A 17,528-nucleotide genomic window follows, 5' to 3' on the forward strand; every position below is an offset into this window, starting at 1 on the left:
AACATAAATGTTACAGATTCGGGCTTGATTAATGTAACCAGTATTACATTTAAATATTAATATATTTTTCATATAAAATTACAATAATAACTTAGGTTTGCTTTCAATTAACGATTACGTTATAATGTGTACAGATATGTAACCTTTGTAGTTGTTTTTTTATTATTATGAAATAGTAGAGCAACGAGCGCAGGTTAGCGGTGTAGCCGCATGTATACAACCTACTTAGTGATCGGCTGGTTCAACGACCGTGTGACGCAACGTTGGATAAGTGGGACGACCGACCACCGCGCTCTCATGGCTTTTCACACGATAACGTTTGCGGTGCGAGCTTGTCAAATATAACCGCACGTTAAGTGTATATTATGTTGCAAATAATTGACAATAGATGGCGTTTATCGGCTCTATTGCACACTTAAATCGTGCTCGCTAGATTTATAATAAATATTTTAAATAAGACAGACTAGGACCTTAACGAATTTGATTAATAGAAAAAGCTAAGTTACAAAAAATACTAAACTATCACATCGTTTGTAAACACTATATTTTCAAAATAGAATTTATTCAAGTAGGTTTTAACAAGCATTCGTGTATTGTCAATTTACAAGGCATATTAGGCAAAGCTATATAATATGTCAGGTTATATTATTCAACTATGATTGCGTACATTCAATAAATTGTCATTTTTAAAATCGATAGTGTTAAGTTTTGCCTGTAACATTTAATTGTGGTGATTCAGTTATTGTATTGTCATCGACTTACATGTACAATATCATCTTGGAAGTAATTAGGTTATATTTAGTTAAAATATGATAATCGTGCAACCTCTGTATATCTTATACAGAGGTTGCTTATTTAAATGAAAAGTATTTCTCAATACTGTTTTAATGTATGAATCTGACTTGATAAGCATACTTCACTCATTCTATAATTAGCTGTTCAAAATTTCTCAAAGAGCTTAAGTCAATAAAGTTTATTTTAATTAAATTTTATAAACGCGCGACTTAATGCGCCCGTCTGAAGAGTATCTGAGATCAGTCTCTGCTATTTAAGATTGCTTATTACAGGAGAGGCGCAGACATTTGCTATGAAATAATAACTACACTTAGCGATTGTTAAGCGAAACGTAAGCGAGTTACATTAGTTGGCTTGCGAAAATAGTATTCGAATTCACAGGAAGTTTTAGTAAAACTAAGTTGAAAGTAGTGTCTTTGTTTATAAGTTAAGTTTTTAGTTCAGAAGCTTAATGCTGTTTACATATTTATGACGTCGAAGTTTGTTCGCTTAGGTAAAAAACTAAAATTAAAACCAATATTAATTTACAATAATCTTTTTTTTTTATTGTGGGCCATTATAGGTGGGGTGGCAAACGTCCACCTAATGATATGTGGTCACCAATTTCAATGAAATATTTTGAATGAAAAGTGTCATCTTTGATCCGCCTGGGCCCTGCGACCGTATTAGATGTAATTGTATGGATGTATATGCGACGGCTCCTGTTAGCAAATATTATTATAACTTATATTTAAAATATTAAGGGTTATGTGCGAATTATAATTGCAGTTAACTTACTTGTTCTTGGTTTAATTAAATTTGTATTCGATTCTAGATAATAGTTTATCTAGAATCGAATACATACTTTCAGTGTTGTCCGAAAATGTAAGTTATGAAATGACAATTGTAATTGAAACCAACCAATTTGTTTCTGCAATGTGTATACAAGAACAATAGACAGTTTTGCTTTTGTTGTCTCTGGAACAATGTTCCACAGTAAACATTTAGAATTCAGACGGCTATGAAACCGGCGCCACGCCACATTTGGGGTTCAAGCTGGTTTCATAACTAATTTCTGCAAAATTTCAATTGTAAGGCAGGCAAATGGACAGTTAATTTTGTATTTACAATAAAACTAGCTATTGCCCCGGGTTTAGACTCGCGAACTTTGAATATATTTACCAATTAACTTAAAACTAAAATATTACTTTAATTTGAGACTTCTTTGTATTTCACAAATTAGGATGGATCCTTTATTTTGTGGATCTTACTTACCAAATTTGAAGTCCCTTACTTAAATCATTTCCGCTCAGCGATGATGAATCAGTCCGGACTTCTTATTTTATAAGTACAGATGTTATAGGTAAATAAATCGCATGATGTATTTGCGCTTAAATAAATAACTTTACGAATGGGTACCGGGCGCCGAGTCTAAAATTAAGATTTTTTTTTATTTTTTTTTTTATGGTATAGGTTGGCGGACGAGCATATGGGCCACCTGATGGTAAGTGGTCACCATCGCCCATAGACAACGACGCTGTACGGAATATTAACTATTCCTTACATCGTCAATGTGCCACTAACCTTGGGAACTAAGATGTTATGTCCCTTGTGCCTGTAGTTACACTGGCTCACTCACCCTTCAGACCGGAACACAACAATACTGAGTACTGTTATTTGGCGGTAGAATAACTGATGAGTGGGTGGTACCTACCCAGACGGGCTTGCACAAAGCTCTACCACCAAGTAAAATACTAATTGACGATGCGTGGATGCAATCTTAATTGGTGTGTATGGAATATAAGTCTTTATTATAGTGTCACGTCGCAGACTCGCATAGAATGCTCAGCGACACGTGAAGTTGGCGAATTAACGAGCTCCGACGTCGATCGATGCTGTGATTGCACGTGGGAGTAAATTTACACTGACTCCCTTACAGAGAATAGTTGAAGCGAATATATTGGTATGTAGGAATGCTTTCCTAGCGGTAAAGCCTTGTGCAAACCTATTTGGGTGGAAATGGTTTGTGGATTTGAGAAATTTCAGGCACGAATGATTGCTGCCTTCTTCATGTGTCCTATATATTTAAATCCAGTGGGCTGTAGAATTGCAGTTTATAAGTTTATATTTTCAGTAATTAAACTATATTTATTTTTGTTTTCATAATCAGTCCTTTACTTAAATCAGTTTCTAACCCAAATCAAATGTGTATTTTGTTATCAATTTAGTATCGAATTGCAAAATCTTATTTTATTGAATCTAACATCGGCTAGTGTTTCTATATCATAAAAAAAAAAATTATTAAATTCAGTACCAAAATAAACCTTTTTCAAGTAGGCTTTTACAAGCACTTTTGAATCGTCATTTTACAATTAAAGAAGAACCGGAACTCAGTACTCTTTTCTTCTTTTTCAACATTTAAAAAATGCAAAGTCAATTAATATATCCTGCTTGGAAGTCAACAGCTTTTTTATCATCTATAAAATCTTGTATCGAATAATATGCCTTTTTTACCAATGTATTTTTTTTATAAACGATTTGAATTTACGAAACGGCAAAGTTAAAAATGTCTGCGGAATATGATTAACCCCCGTATATACTTAATCTGAAATTTCAAAGTAATTTTACTACGTTTTACCGTTAGTATTGACTCGATTGTTTCGATTGTAAAAACATATTAAACGTAGACTTCAAGGTAACGCGTGGTAATCAAAGGTTATTTGAGAAACTCGTAAATCTAAAGTAATTCGACTTGCATAATTTTATTATTGAAATCAAGGTTACAAATACGTTTTGTTACGTGCGTAGTGAGATATAATTATGTAATCTCATCGATATTGTTTTGTTGACGATTGAAATGGATTGCTGTAATGGCAGGTCCACACGACGCAGACTTGGTACAGACGTCTCTACAGACTCACAAGTCCGAGTAAAAAATCTATCGACGTATGTGTGTTCTGTGCTTTTCATTGCTTCTGACTTTTGCATTTGCAGAGTTTTACAATATAATATAATGAATTTTCAAATCGTTTACGATGGCTCTGTCTGTACCTTCAACTTACAGGACTTTATTTTCATTTCGACACAAATATGGCAGGTTTTAACTATAAAGGCTCAACCGATTAAGATGAAGTTAGGATTGGATATAGTTTGACTACTGGGGAAGGAGATTGTCTACTTTTTTTTTAAAAGCTCCAAGGGGTTGATCAGTTGAAAAGTTTTATAAATTTTAAATATAGTTGTGGATATATATAACAGTAAAGATACTTTATTTTAACAAAGACTTCAAATATTTTTTGATAATTTGTTCTGGTAACTGATTAGGCGCAGAGTTTTACGTAAGATATTTATGGAAATCTCATAATTGTGACGAAAGAAATTATCTCTTATATAATCATAAATTTGCGCGTAAATGTCTCATTGAACTGTAGATTAAAAAGACCATTATTTGGCGATACATTTGAAGTTAATAAAGTTCTGCGCCGTCGACAATTTCATCCTCGGCCTATATTCCTCCGTTACCTTTACAATAAATCACCTGACGCAGGCAGGTTTTCTCATAATGTTAGTAGGTAAGGGTATTACCGCTAAGCACGAGAGTAATTCCACTTTTTCATAAGCGCAAGAACAGTAAAGATCAATATGTTCTAAAGATTAGAATAGTTAAGATAGTGTCTTAGTTTTTCGAGCGCCTTCTTCAGTTTCGAAGATTAAGTGTTTATTGATTAATATAACAGTATGATGATACGTGTTGTTTTCTCATTTCCAGCTGCGGAGGTGCTGTCGATACAGAGGCCGCTGGCGAAGTGTCGGCCGCTGCACGCCGCCACGCTCGAATCACGAAACAAGGCGAAGAAATGCGCCGAGTTCTTGCAACCATACAGGTAAGCGTCAACTACACACTCAGCACTGCAGGAGTTGCGGCCCGGCTGGAGCCAGAATGTTTATTCTTTTATGAATTTGACGGTGGTATCATTAAGGTATAGATTTAAAGAAATTAAGATATTGACTGTTGCTTCTCAATACATATTTTGTAATGTTTTGTATGTACGGAAAAATATTAATGTTTTTATGAGAAAATGTGATTCTCATAACATTGGTACAAGGAACAAACACAATCTTGTTACTCCTGTTACTCGACTGCATAGAGTCAGTAACTCTTTTGTGGGGCAATGTATACGCTTCTACAACAGGATCCCAGAAAGCGTTCAAAATGCTTCTGTTGCCAAATTTAAAAAAAATTGTTAAGGAACGCTTGTGTGCAAAAGGTTACTATACAATTAGCGAGTTTATGTTTGATAGCACACCTTGGGAATGAAACGATCGCCTCCTGGCTATTTCTAATCATATACTACTATGTACCTTATAAATTTGACAAAAAAAAAATAACAGAAAAAAAAGACCCGCTGATTTTCTTTCGTCGGTTCTTCTCAGGTCAGGGTGTTCCTTTTTCCGAACCGGTGGTAGTGTTTATTTGACAATCAATAAGTAAGTGTAATGCTTCTATATTGAATAAAGGAATTTGAGTTTGAGTTTGAGTTTGGTAATGAAGAGCTTTATTGTACATGAGTATTCAAAAGCGTGTCTTCGAGCCATCTCGAGTGGAGGATGTCTTGGTTGGGTCTGATACGGGCGTTGTGTGTGGTGCGCAGGCAGCGGCCGGAGACGTGCACGGCGCTGGCGCGGCGCCTCGTGTCGGGCGCGCTGGGTGTGCGCCTCAGCACGGCGCGCCAGGAGCGCGCTGAGGAGCGCCGCCTCATCACGCTGGCGCGCGGTGAGACCCCCCCCCCTAAAAAAAGTAACAGCCTGTAAATTTCCCACTGCTGAGATAAGGCCTCCTCTTCTATTAAGGAGAGGGTTTGGAACATATTCCACCACGCTGTTCCAATGCGGGTTGGTGGAATGCACATGTGACAGAATTTCGATGAAATTAGACACATGCAGGTTTCCTCACGATGTTTTCCTTCACCGCCGAGCACGAGATGAATTATAAACACAATTAAGCACATGTATATAGTGGTGCTTGCCTGGGTTTGAACCCGCAATCATCGGTTAAGATGCACGCGTTCTAACCACTGGGCCATCTCAGCTCATCGCCCCCCTATCCTTCGTATATCACTCGCGAGCTGTAGCCGGAATCATACCTTTTCAAACACCGTGTCATTTGCATAACTTCTCACATTGTTGAAGCAAGACAAATAAGAATAGAGTAATAAAAATTTGAGACATCGAGCGGAATTGGAAAGGTATGGTCTCGTCTGCGGCCTGAAGCGATACATACGTGTGTGGGTGCTGAGTGTGCGGTGTGTGCGCAGAGAAGAAGCGTCTGTCGGCGCTGCACAAGCAGGAGGCCTGGGACGGCTCGCTCGCCAACAGCGCGCTCGACGCGTAGCGCCCCCCCACACGCAGCCTCCACATCGGCCAGGTAGATATTTACACTATTATTCATCATTAAGTTAAAATCAAAATAAACTTTATTCAAGTAGGCTTTTATAAGCACTTTTGAATCGTCATTTTACAATTAAGTGAAGTTACCACCTCATGTTACGTTATGTTGTGTTACGTTATGCATCTCATATTTGACAGACAAAACGTCCATGTGGTTGTGATGGATAGCTTTGTGCCCTCCAATTCGTCATTAGTAGAGTGGGCTTTAAAAGTTCTCCTTAATATTGGTCGGTGTTTCGTACAAGCCCATTTGGACAGGTACCACCAATTCCACACATATTGTCCTACCAACCATTAACAATGAATTGGTGTTCCGATTTAAAGGTGAGTGTAACTCCAGGCACAAAAGACATAACATTTTTGCTCCCATGGTTGATAGCTCATCAGCAATATTATGATTTCTTTCTTAATAACGGGAGAGGCTAGGCTAGTACTCCTAAATAATTGTTATATTAACATTTCCAGATGATTGCCGAGTCAGCGCGCCGGAGCGTCGGAAGCTCGTTTACTAAATAATAACTAAAATTAAGAAATTCTCAAATATATGTATATTATACTTAAAGTTAAATAATTTCTAATGATAGATATTTTTTAAAGAACGAATAAATTAGTTAAATCGTGCGAGTGGGGCCCAGTGTCGCCGTCCCGCTCGCACGGCTGTCCCGCTCGCACGGGCTGTCCCGCTCTGAGTCAGCGCGACCGCCGACGTCACGCCCTCTATCAAGAACTACTCAACTTATCTCAAATTAACGCTAATTACAGTCAATTTAGCAATCCGCCAAAGAACTTCACTTTGTTCAGAATTTCAGAAACTCGTGGGTATTTTATTGAGTGCCTCTCAACACTGGCTACACGCTGTCCACAGCCGACACCGATCATGATCAATACTTATTAAATGACATTACAATACCTACCATAATGACCTTGATATGAGGACGATGTCGGTTTAGTCGGGATAACTATGTTTCGATACGTCGAGGCTCTGTGTTGGATTGCGTTCCGCGCGACGCCAGATGGCGCTGACTGCACTAGCTTAAATATATACCAACGAATTAAATTTGAAAATTATTGTGTATTGTAAAATGTCATGTTTTAACTAACAGCGCCATCTAGCGCTTGTTCGGAGGCTCAAACTGTACTGTATTTACTTCCACTTCGCGTGAAGATGTCGCCAAGGAAACGAAATGTTTTAAAATTATTTATACTAAATCGTTATATGTGTAAAATTTTACCGTACAGATAGAAAAAAAAACGATCTTGGTGTGTCTTTTGACCAGCTCAAATGGTTTATTTGATACAAGTATGACTATTAAAAGTGTGCAAGATGTAGGGTAAATTCCTTGTAAGATTTGTTTGTGTAAGTTAGTCAAAGTATATTACACATTTAATTTCCTTATTCAGGTCAGTCCAATTAAGTATGTTGAGTTTTTATCCTTAATAGACTGGAGGTCTGGTCTCAAGTCTTCCACGTGACTTGTCCGCACACACAACCGTGCACAGACTCGTTGGGAGTGGTATGTTTGCCCAGGGACGTAGTTCAATTTTCATCGCTCTTAGTTTGTATCGTTTGATAACAAGCTTGATCTCTAAAAAATTATATTTTATATATAATGATGTTTTTATTTACTCGATTATATGTAAACAGTAAGAATATGTCATAGATAAGTTCTTCACACGCAATTTTATCTAACAGCCGTTTGTTGTCACTAATGCTAGAATAACTTTAATTCATTAGCGTCTCTCTACTCGCAGTCAGAAAGAGATGGAAACGAGTAGAGAGAGAGAGAGACAGAAATATAAACTGCTTCTGTGTGTCTTGACGTCTGATCTAACGAGGGATTGTTTTAATTAACTAACTTTTGTTATTTTTACAAGGAAACGTTTTAGGTAATGATAATTTGTATGAATTTTTCTTTTGCAATTATTTTTCAATCGTTTTACAAGCTTGAACTTTATGTTTAAGTTAGATTAAATTGTAATGTCGTCCTAGCAAAAAATCTCGCTGTAAGAAACTTTCAAATATGTTTTATACATAGATTATATAAATAATATGTTATATTAGTATTTTAATACCAAATATTAGCGAATCATAATAATAATTTGTTAGGTTATCGCTCACTGCGCGTTCGTGAGTCAGTCTCCGTACAGGTCGGGCATAAGTGGAGCGTTATGTATGTATAATTGACAGAGCACGACCAGCGTTTGAAACATTGGCGGATTCAGGGGGGGGTTTTGAGCCTTTGAAGTTCTTGCTCCGCTAAAGTTGACCCCGGCGGGCTCGAATCCCTCCCAAACGACAATATGAATCCGCTATTGGTTCGAATGTGTAATTAATTACTCTTTTAACAAGGAAACAAAGAAATTCAATACAGATGATGATGATGATGATGTGATGAATGATATATCCCTCTCGACGGTGCGCCCATTAAACTGAAAATTACGATATATGAAATCTTATGAAATATAATTTAATTATAACTGTTTTGCTGTCTCTACCACAAGCGCCGGGGGAGTGGGGGGGGGTATGATTCAAATATAACTCGATCGTGAAATATCAAAATGATGCTCGACATTGTTCGTAATTATTGTTGTAATGTTTAAAGAGTACTTCGAAATATGTTGATGTCAAAATTACACGATCGAGTCTTTGTTTCATAACATTCTGAAAATCGAATATGGCGCTTATTGCTGTATACTTAGGTGATATTGAAAATTCTTGAATTTTCGTTTTTCTCTGCCTTGCTCACGTTCTATGCGTCGATTTAAACGGATACTCGATAAGATAGGTAATGATGTCACAAAATCACATTTAATAAAAAGTTTTTTTAATCGTAGATTATTTTTCTTGACTAATGAATGTGAAAAGATTAGAAAAATTAAAAAAAAATACTTGTGATTTCTTTTCGTTTGTAATTAATGTTTCGTTTTGTATTTTCGTGTATTGTTTTGGAATTCTCAAAGACGATCTTGTAATATAAAGCTATATTAGTAATACGATAAACTTCGTCAGTAATTAAGCATTTATCGAATATCTGTAATACTGTTTGTACGTTTGGTTTCTCCCTCCGCCGTCGGTCAATTTGTCTCCGTTTCATCTCGATAAGATGTATTTTAAAACTTCAAATAAAATCTAATTAAATCAAGACTTAGTATTAAACTATTGATAGTCTGCAATTTTAATTAGTAATATTCTCATCGTCTTTAGAGGTTAAGAGTAAAGATAAAAAGTAAAGAAAAAGAAGTTTAATGATATCTCGATCTGATATACGAGGCGACTTGTTCGTGTCTCAAAGCAGTCACGACATCGCGAAAGCGTCTTTTATTCAATAAATTAACGAGAAAAATCGGACTATCTGAAGGCAGAAATAAAAATAAAATATTACTTTTATTTAAAAAATAGTTGATTTAAAATAATTCACAAGCTTTTAATTGTGCACTTAATACCTTTGGATCACTCGAGTCGGATCCGAAATCACGAATCCGAATCGTCGCCTTCGTTAGAGATGTAACGATTCCATCGATACTTCACGATAACGATTATACACACTGTAAGACTCGATAATATCACATCGAATCGATTTTAACGCGTAATTGCAACATATTAAAGCATTTACACCGTCGTTTAATAATGTATTAACGTTAAATTAATGTTAGTTTGACCGTCCATAATTATTTCGATTGGAAATGATTTATTATTGAATTTTAACGTATTTTTGATTCTTCAGTATATTAGTACCCAATAGAAACTATATTTTTTGCAGATAATTTAGCAAGTGATGACGTCCGATGAATCCCAATCTAATAAAAAAGATATTCGGTAGATAAAAGAATCGATCACAACAGTCATGTATTATAAGCATTATATGTAAAATCCAAAGTCATAGAATAGTCGAATAAATCTATCACGTGAACGGGACCTTATTTGTAATTAAAGTTTTGACTTTTATATTAATGTGTACTTTGTTTTTTGAAATCAGCTTTTTAGGTCTATCCGCGGCCATTTGTTAAGTTAACAAAATTTTATGTTGTCAACGTGACAACTTGCATTGTATGCATAATACATCTTAGCCTCCTTAATATCAACCAGAAAAAAAAAAAACAAAAAATATTTTTTTTTTTAGTATTTAAATGTCTTGGGCGGATAGACCTTCAAAGTGTTGCCAATTTAGGTTCGACTTAATGAAACAAACGCTGGCAATATTGTTGTAAACTTGTGCGTCTATGTCTGTAAGATTCTGTTGAGAACATTATATATTTATAAATATTTTTGTACTCTATGAATTTTTATTTATGAAATAAATAGTTAAATACATTATTTTGTTTTATTTATTCCTTAAAATATAATCTTAAGTATGAAAATAGACATTCATGAATATACGTCGTACAAACAATGCTTGATATGTAATTTTTGGCAAAACTTTATTATTAAACGGCGTCGTTTAAATAGCCTTTTAAGCCTGTATATTTAAAAAGTAATCAGTATCTTAATATTAATTAAACACAATATGCATATTTTATTTCAACTACGATAATGTATCTAAAGATTTATATTAAAGTATATGACAAATATTAACGCGGATGCGTAATTTCACATTACTCCGTGCATGCTATATGTACGTAGGTCACTAGGAAAGTTTTGAGGTATCGTTAAACGACCAAATGTTTTAACGTCAAACTATTGCCAATGATAGCACGTCTCATATAGAAATGGATAACGAGTAAAAAACAATCAACCTACATCCATTATTTTTTGTCAAATTTTTAAGTGTGATGTGATTTCAAAGGTTACGTATCGTGTTTTTCGAGCAATTATGTTCAATAATTTCAAGCGAGGTTTGAGGGACGATACTTGTATCAGTGAATTAAAATTTGTGTTTAACGAGGCAGCACTATTCCATAGCTCAACGTATCAGTGGTAAAGATAATTCCAAAGAGAAAATTTTAGCTCGTCTGACGATTCTCGACCCGGGTGGCCTGTTGAAGCAATATCCTCAGAAAACGTGGCTGCAGTTAAGAAACTACTTGAGAAAAATAGACATATTACTTACAGACGATTAGATAAACTGTTGAAGATTAGTGCACAATCAATTTATACTATTTTACATGACCGTCTTCAAGTAAAGAAGAGTTTACACGTTATGAGTACCCCACTTTTTAACAACAGCATAAATGTAATTTCGAAAGAAATGGTGTCAAAAAATGCCCACTACGTTTGGTTGTAGAAAATCACCTAACACGAATTAAATAGTAACAGGTAACGAATCTTGGCTGTATTATTATGAAGTAAAATCTAAATCTAAAAAGAAAGTATGGATCTTTGAAGACGAAGAAGAGCTGACAACTGTCAAACAGCCTCGATCCGAAAAAAGGAAAATGGTAGTGGTGTTCTGTGGCAAAAGGGGTATAATAAAGAGAATACTTCTTGATGCACAGTAGACTGTTACCACGACATGGTACACAGAGATTTGTTTGCCTCAACTGATTGAATCTCTAAAAAACCTTCAGCCAAACTCACCCATTGACATTTGGCGGCTTCATCACGATAACGCACCTGCCCATCGTGCTCAATTAAACTGAAGATTTTTTAAGTCAATTTGGATTTATTCCACTAGAATACCGTACCTAAGGCTAACCTCGCACCCTGCGCCTTTGGACTCTGCCAAATGATCAAGGATAAGCTGTATGGTTACCGGTATACCAATGACGAGCAGTTAATTCGAGCATGGGATTTGGCATATAGCCCAGTAGTTAGAACGAGTGCATTGTAACGTGATGATTACGCGTTCAAACCTAGGCAAGCACCACCAAATATTTATGTGCTTAATTTGTGCTCGGTGATGAAGGAAAACTTCGTGAGGAAACCTGCATGTGCCTAATTTAATACAAATTCTGCCACATGTGTATTCCACTAAGCCCGCATTGGAAGGTTGTGATGGAATATGTTCCAAAACTTCTCCTCAAAGGGAAGCTTTACAGGCTGTTGTTGATGTAAGGTGTGGTTAATATTTCTTTTAGCATCAATGTCTGTGGGAAGTGGTGACTGCTTATCAGGTGTCCAATCCTCCAATCTATGCCATAAAAATCTATTTACTTGTGTTTAATTGTGATAATATTTGTGCTTTTGATTGCGATATTTAAATATTCAAAATTCCTGTGTTTCCAAATTCACTCATTGTCCATTGATGTTGTCGGCAGACAATGGAATCTCTTACGAAAATTGCTACATAGTAATCAATAATGCACCGGACCGAATCGAAGGTCACCGCCGGTAATTAGTTGCCTATATCAGAACAACACGTAGAAACGACGGCCTTATTACAGATCAAAAGAGAAACGTGGAAAATTATGTTTTATAATTAATTAAAACCGAATTGAAAATTAATAACCTGATTGCTTAGGAATTAATATTATAATTACTAAATTACAATTTATATAATCTGTTCTTGGGAGTCTGTTATTTTTATGTACGTAAAATACATTACATACTAAAAATACTATCTGATAAGCACATAATATACATATATAGTAATATACAATAATTGTATGTGTATTTTGTTTATATTTTGATCGTGTTGTTGTTTTGCTTGAGCGGACAGATTCTTGAGGTTTTGAGACATTAATAATTCGATAATATTGTAATAAGATATATCTCCTTAATATATAAGTAGTAAATAATAAAGTAATCATTATCATTACATACTATAAAATAAAGTCGCTTTTCGTTGTTTGTTGCTATGTATGGTTAGATCTTTTAAATTACGGAACCGATTTTGATGCGGTTTTTTTAATAGGTAGAGTGATTCGAGAGAAAAGATTTTGTATATAACATATGGACAACATAGGAAAGAAACAAACAAAAATCTGTAGTTTATTTAGTATCAGTATTGCACCCATGCGAAGCCGGGGCTGGTAGTTAAATATAATTAGAAAAACAGTTACTTACATATTGTATGTTTTGTAGAAGCAGTTAGTATAAGGTTTATTAAAAAATATACTTCATCTTAAAATAATGATTTAACAAATAGTAGTTATACCTTTAAATTATAGATATATAGAGAGCACTTGTTCATTGACCCGGACACAGGACATTTCTAAATTATGTGGCCGCTGGTAAAGCTATTGTCTTAAAACAATGACCGCCGCAGTGGGGTGGTATAAACAGTTGAAATAAACATCAATAGATGATCAATTTCCAGTACAAACAAAGCGACGTGAGAGTGAGCTATGAAGTCGCGATGAGACGTATATTCGTCTTACTGTGTTTGATAACGCGCGCGTGCCTCGAGATGCAAACAGTTCAACATTTTTACATTTCACGTAAAACAAGATCTAGCTTACTACCGATGCAGTCTGGTTACGTTTACACTCAAGTTAATAACGAACCAGTTCAATTTTCTACATTCTACAATAAATTAAGTGATCGGTCGAGGACGGAGACAGGGGATCAAGTTGACAGTTCATTGAAATTAGATGAGAAAAAACGTAAAGAAAAAGGCTCTCAACTATTTGATAGCTCATATAACAATAGGACTAAAGGACCTCCTGCGTCAAGAAAAGATCCACACGATTCCATGTTTGATAGAAATGAATATCAAAATGTAGCTTCGAGTAATATCGAATCAACCTACGACACAGACCACGATTTCCACACTGACGATGAAGATATCAGAACGGATTCTAGGAATTATTACGGCTGGCCTTATTTTTATCACAATCTCTACGAATACGAGCCGATGAAATTTAATGTCGAATACGAGAAGGCGAAAGACAAACGTTTCATTTCGTCTGAGGTTGACAGAATTATTCCTGTGTACGAGAATTCCAACGAGGATATTCCTGAGTCTGAAATTTATACTAGTTATAACGATATGAACGTCTTGACGACTGATAATCCTAATTACGGAAACCAGCCATTTTTCTCATACGTTCTCAACGACTACTTCGATCAAACGTATAATGATGATCCACTGAACTTCAAAGGCGTTCCTTGGGCAAAAGAATTTGATCATAAGAAACCATTCCAAGATATTTATGATTCTTCTAAGCGTGTAAGACGCCTTGACGATAATAATCCAGGATATCATTCAGATTTTTCACTTGGCCGTGACGCATTACAAGAATCGTTACACGGAAAAAGCTACGCTAGTGATTACGATTCAGCAGTTAAAGAAAATGGTAAAAAGAACAAACATAATTATAAAGGAGACTACAAGAAAAATGACCAAAATTATGGAGGATTTAAAGATTTCGCTGATGCTTTTACAAACAGATTTGGATCAGAAGATCACAACAAAGTTGCCAAGTACTCAATTAAAAATAATAATGATAAAGGTGGAAAGAAGAAAGGATTCCGAAAAGTTTATCATAAAGATGAATATCAAGAGCACGATGAATTCTATGACGATAACAATAGCAGTGTGAATAAAGAAGAAAATGGTGAATCTAAAGTACGGGTTGGTGGATCAGATGCGTTTTTACGCTCACAGGCGGCAGCGGCGTTAGAGAATACTGAAAATGAACTGAACAGAGCTGAAGATATTGCAAGCCATAATTATGACCAGCAACATACTGGCAAACAGCGGCATAGAGGGAATGAAAATAATTATAACCAGTTTCGAGACTTAGTGAAGAATGCAGCCTTCAGTAACAACGCCGACTATTTTAATATTTAACTGATTTGAGTGAAGGAACAATGAACAACGTATTGATTTCCTTAGTTTTTATTTCATAAAATGTAAATTAAATTAAGAATTGACGAAGACATCAAACTGAATTCTGATATGAGAATGTGATATAGAAAAATGATTACATTTGTTTGGTATTTGTATATTTCAAACGCATTTATCAAACCAATAATTCCCATGTAATAAATATTTTGTTGTATTAAATTTTATATGTTTTGTAAAATAAATATAAATAAAACGAAAAAGCGTTTATTTTACAGTGTACTCAAAATTAACACATGATTCATAAAATAGACAAAAATTGTCACCCAGACTTTGTTTTGGATAAAAGACAATCTTATTAACTAAAATATATCAAGCATATATTTGTTCAGTATAACTGGCACATTGTCTAGTTTTTTGAAGGAGGTAGTTGGGGAAATATCGGAAGGTAGCTCAAAATATTTGACATGAAAGCGGTTGACCTTTCATTCAACTTTCCGAAATAATTTCTGAAGATCGCAGGTGATCTCACTGTCCTCACTGGGCCCTGACTTTCATCTTCCTTACTGTCTTCATTCTCATTACTCGTATCATCGTCACTGGGTTTGATTTCCTTTCGTGGGGCTTCAGTGCTGGTCGAAAAATCATCATCATAGTCATCATTTTTTATCACTTGAACAGCTTTTCGTACAACTTTATTAGAGGGCTGATCAACTTTCCGTGGCATAACTACTTTCTGACCTAATTGGGACTTTCTTTCCATGCCTGCTTTAATAGATTCGAGTCCTGTACGTCTCTCGTTTAACTTTATTTTCGTCCTGGGTTCTAAAGGCTTGCCTCTTCCAGCAAACTCATCATGATGAGTATCGAAGTCGTAATCGTCAAGATTGAAGTCATCGTCTTCGTGCTCCATGGAATCTAAATATTTAACGGGATATTTCATTTTCATCTGATAATCCTCTTCACTAGTGTCCGTATCAGAAAACTTTGGTATGGGCTTCTTTACGAGAGATACTTTCGGATTAATTGTTGATTTCATTTCTGTATTAATGTCAGGCTCATTTGATGTCTTGGCGAATTCCCTCGGTCTCCGAATTTTACTATTGTAAGAATTAAAAAAATCACGAATAATTCTTTCTTGCCTTGATAATTTTTCTCTCTTCAGTTCGTACGATTCATTCATATTTCTTTTGCCTTTTTCTTCTGCAATTAACTTAGCTTGAGACGCAACAATTATCAAAGTACTGAATACAGTTATTGCTAAAACTTTCATTGTTAATAGCAGCTCTGTTAATCTTCGACTAGCAGTATCGCATTGTTTCAGACAGAATGTAAGCAATGAGATGTTTTAATTATTGTCTATACAGCTATTATAAATTATGTTAAACATATTTGTCATGAGAATTTGGTTTGACTAACACTCCAGATTGTTTTGATAACAATGTCTCATGTTATTATTAACAACATTATTGCATTCAAAGAAATTTCTACAAAATATTTATTACAAAAACTTTTAAACATTTTTAACGACCTTTGATTGAACGGGTCTTTAAATTAGAACTTGAAGTTTACCTGTTCCTTATTTATATTGCTAAGGGCAATAGTCACTGAACCCTAACCGAATGTTTATAACGACAGATCGTGGCTGCATTCTTTTCAAGGGAACAAAATGTGTCCGAAAAACTTTTTCCTTTTAATGGTATTGTTGTAGCTCAAGTCACTGACCGGGTGTTTGATCATTTTTTTTAATTTATTTATAACACATTGTTATTTTCTGTCTCGAGTTGTGTTGTTATAGTAATACACATTGTTTAATGTAGTTGTTTATTTACAAACCGCCGCCGCCTCGGTAAACAAAACCGAAAGTAAGCATATAAGAACGACGTGAGATCTACACATCGTCAAATCGAAATCACGAACAACATGTTGAGGATTATTGGTTCCGTCGTGTGCCTCTGCCTGGTGTCGCCGGGGTTGACGCATTATATATTCGACGATACACCAACTGGCTACCTGTCTCCTTCTAACGATGGTGAAAATTTCAGAAAAAATCAAATACAGCACAAAAAGTTCTACATAGGAAACAATAATCAAAACTTGAAACTGTTGAACGAGCGCACGTTGGATACACATTTTAAAATGCAGAAACCAACGCCCGGTTCATTTTCTGGTGTTTCGATGAATACTCTAATTCCAATGATATTGAGCGACGTCTCTGCAAACAGTCATCGCCTCCTGAGAGGACCTGACAACAGTGACGTAAGTCATCCAAAGAATATGGAACATAGAATAGACGATGTCGATAACAACTTTAAGACGACTACAAACAAGAATGAATTACTATTACGAAATAACGACATTTACTACGTCACGAGCAAAAATCTGGACACAAATAAAGGAACGTATCTTGAAAATCAACGAAATCTCAAATTGAACCATTACAGATTCCAAATAGACACTGAAAATAACAAACAAGGCAGTCTGAATAATCCCAAGTCTAATAAAATAGCACAAATTTCTGAGAATGAAGAAAGGATACCTCAGAAAAGTAATATCAATAACGATCGCAATGCGATAGGAACGACTCGGCTGAGCGAGACTCAACAACATTCCAATCTAAAGACTCTTAAACAGGATGAA

General features: G+C 35.3%; 3 protein-coding genes across 4 annotated transcripts in view; 2 read left to right on the forward strand and 1 right to left on the reverse strand.

Annotated features, from left to right (window-relative positions):
* The window catches only part of LOC124538788 (R3H and coiled-coil domain-containing protein 1), a 45,800-nt gene extending 39,619 nt beyond the window's left edge, over positions 1-6,181 (forward strand). The window contains exons 6-8 of one of the 2 annotated variants that reach the window (XM_047115986.1): positions 4,544-4,658; positions 5,427-5,548; positions 6,090-6,181. In XM_047115986.1, coding sequence (XP_046971942.1) covers positions 4,544-4,658; positions 5,427-5,548; positions 6,090-6,166 — 314 coding nt within the window. In that variant the 3' untranslated portion in view covers positions 6,167-6,181. Of the gene's footprint in view, positions 1-4,543; positions 4,675-5,426; positions 5,549-6,089 lie in introns of those variants that run through there. The other variant, XM_047115985.1, reaches the window with a different exon arrangement.
* Positions 6,182-13,384: 7,203 nt separating this feature from the next.
* LOC124538892 lies at positions 13,385-14,904 on the forward strand. Its single transcript, XM_047116143.1, has one exon. The coding sequence runs from the start codon at positions 13,404-13,406 to the stop codon at positions 14,892-14,894; it is 1,491 nt and encodes a 496-aa protein (XP_046972099.1). The 5' UTR covers positions 13,385-13,403; the 3' UTR covers positions 14,895-14,904.
* A 213-nt stretch (positions 14,905-15,117) lies between these two features.
* Positions 15,118-16,188, reverse strand: LOC124538893. The gene has a single exon (XM_047116144.1). The coding sequence runs from the start codon at positions 16,159-16,161 to the stop codon at positions 15,298-15,300; it is 864 nt and encodes a 287-aa protein (XP_046972100.1). The 5' UTR covers positions 16,162-16,188; the 3' UTR covers positions 15,118-15,297.
* Positions 16,189-17,528: the final 1,340 nt, after the last annotated feature.

Source organism: Vanessa cardui, chromosome 21, assembly GCF_905220365.1.
Source record: "Vanessa cardui chromosome 21, ilVanCard2.1, whole genome shotgun sequence".
NCBI lineage: Eukaryota > Metazoa > Arthropoda > Insecta > Lepidoptera > Nymphalidae > Vanessa > Vanessa cardui.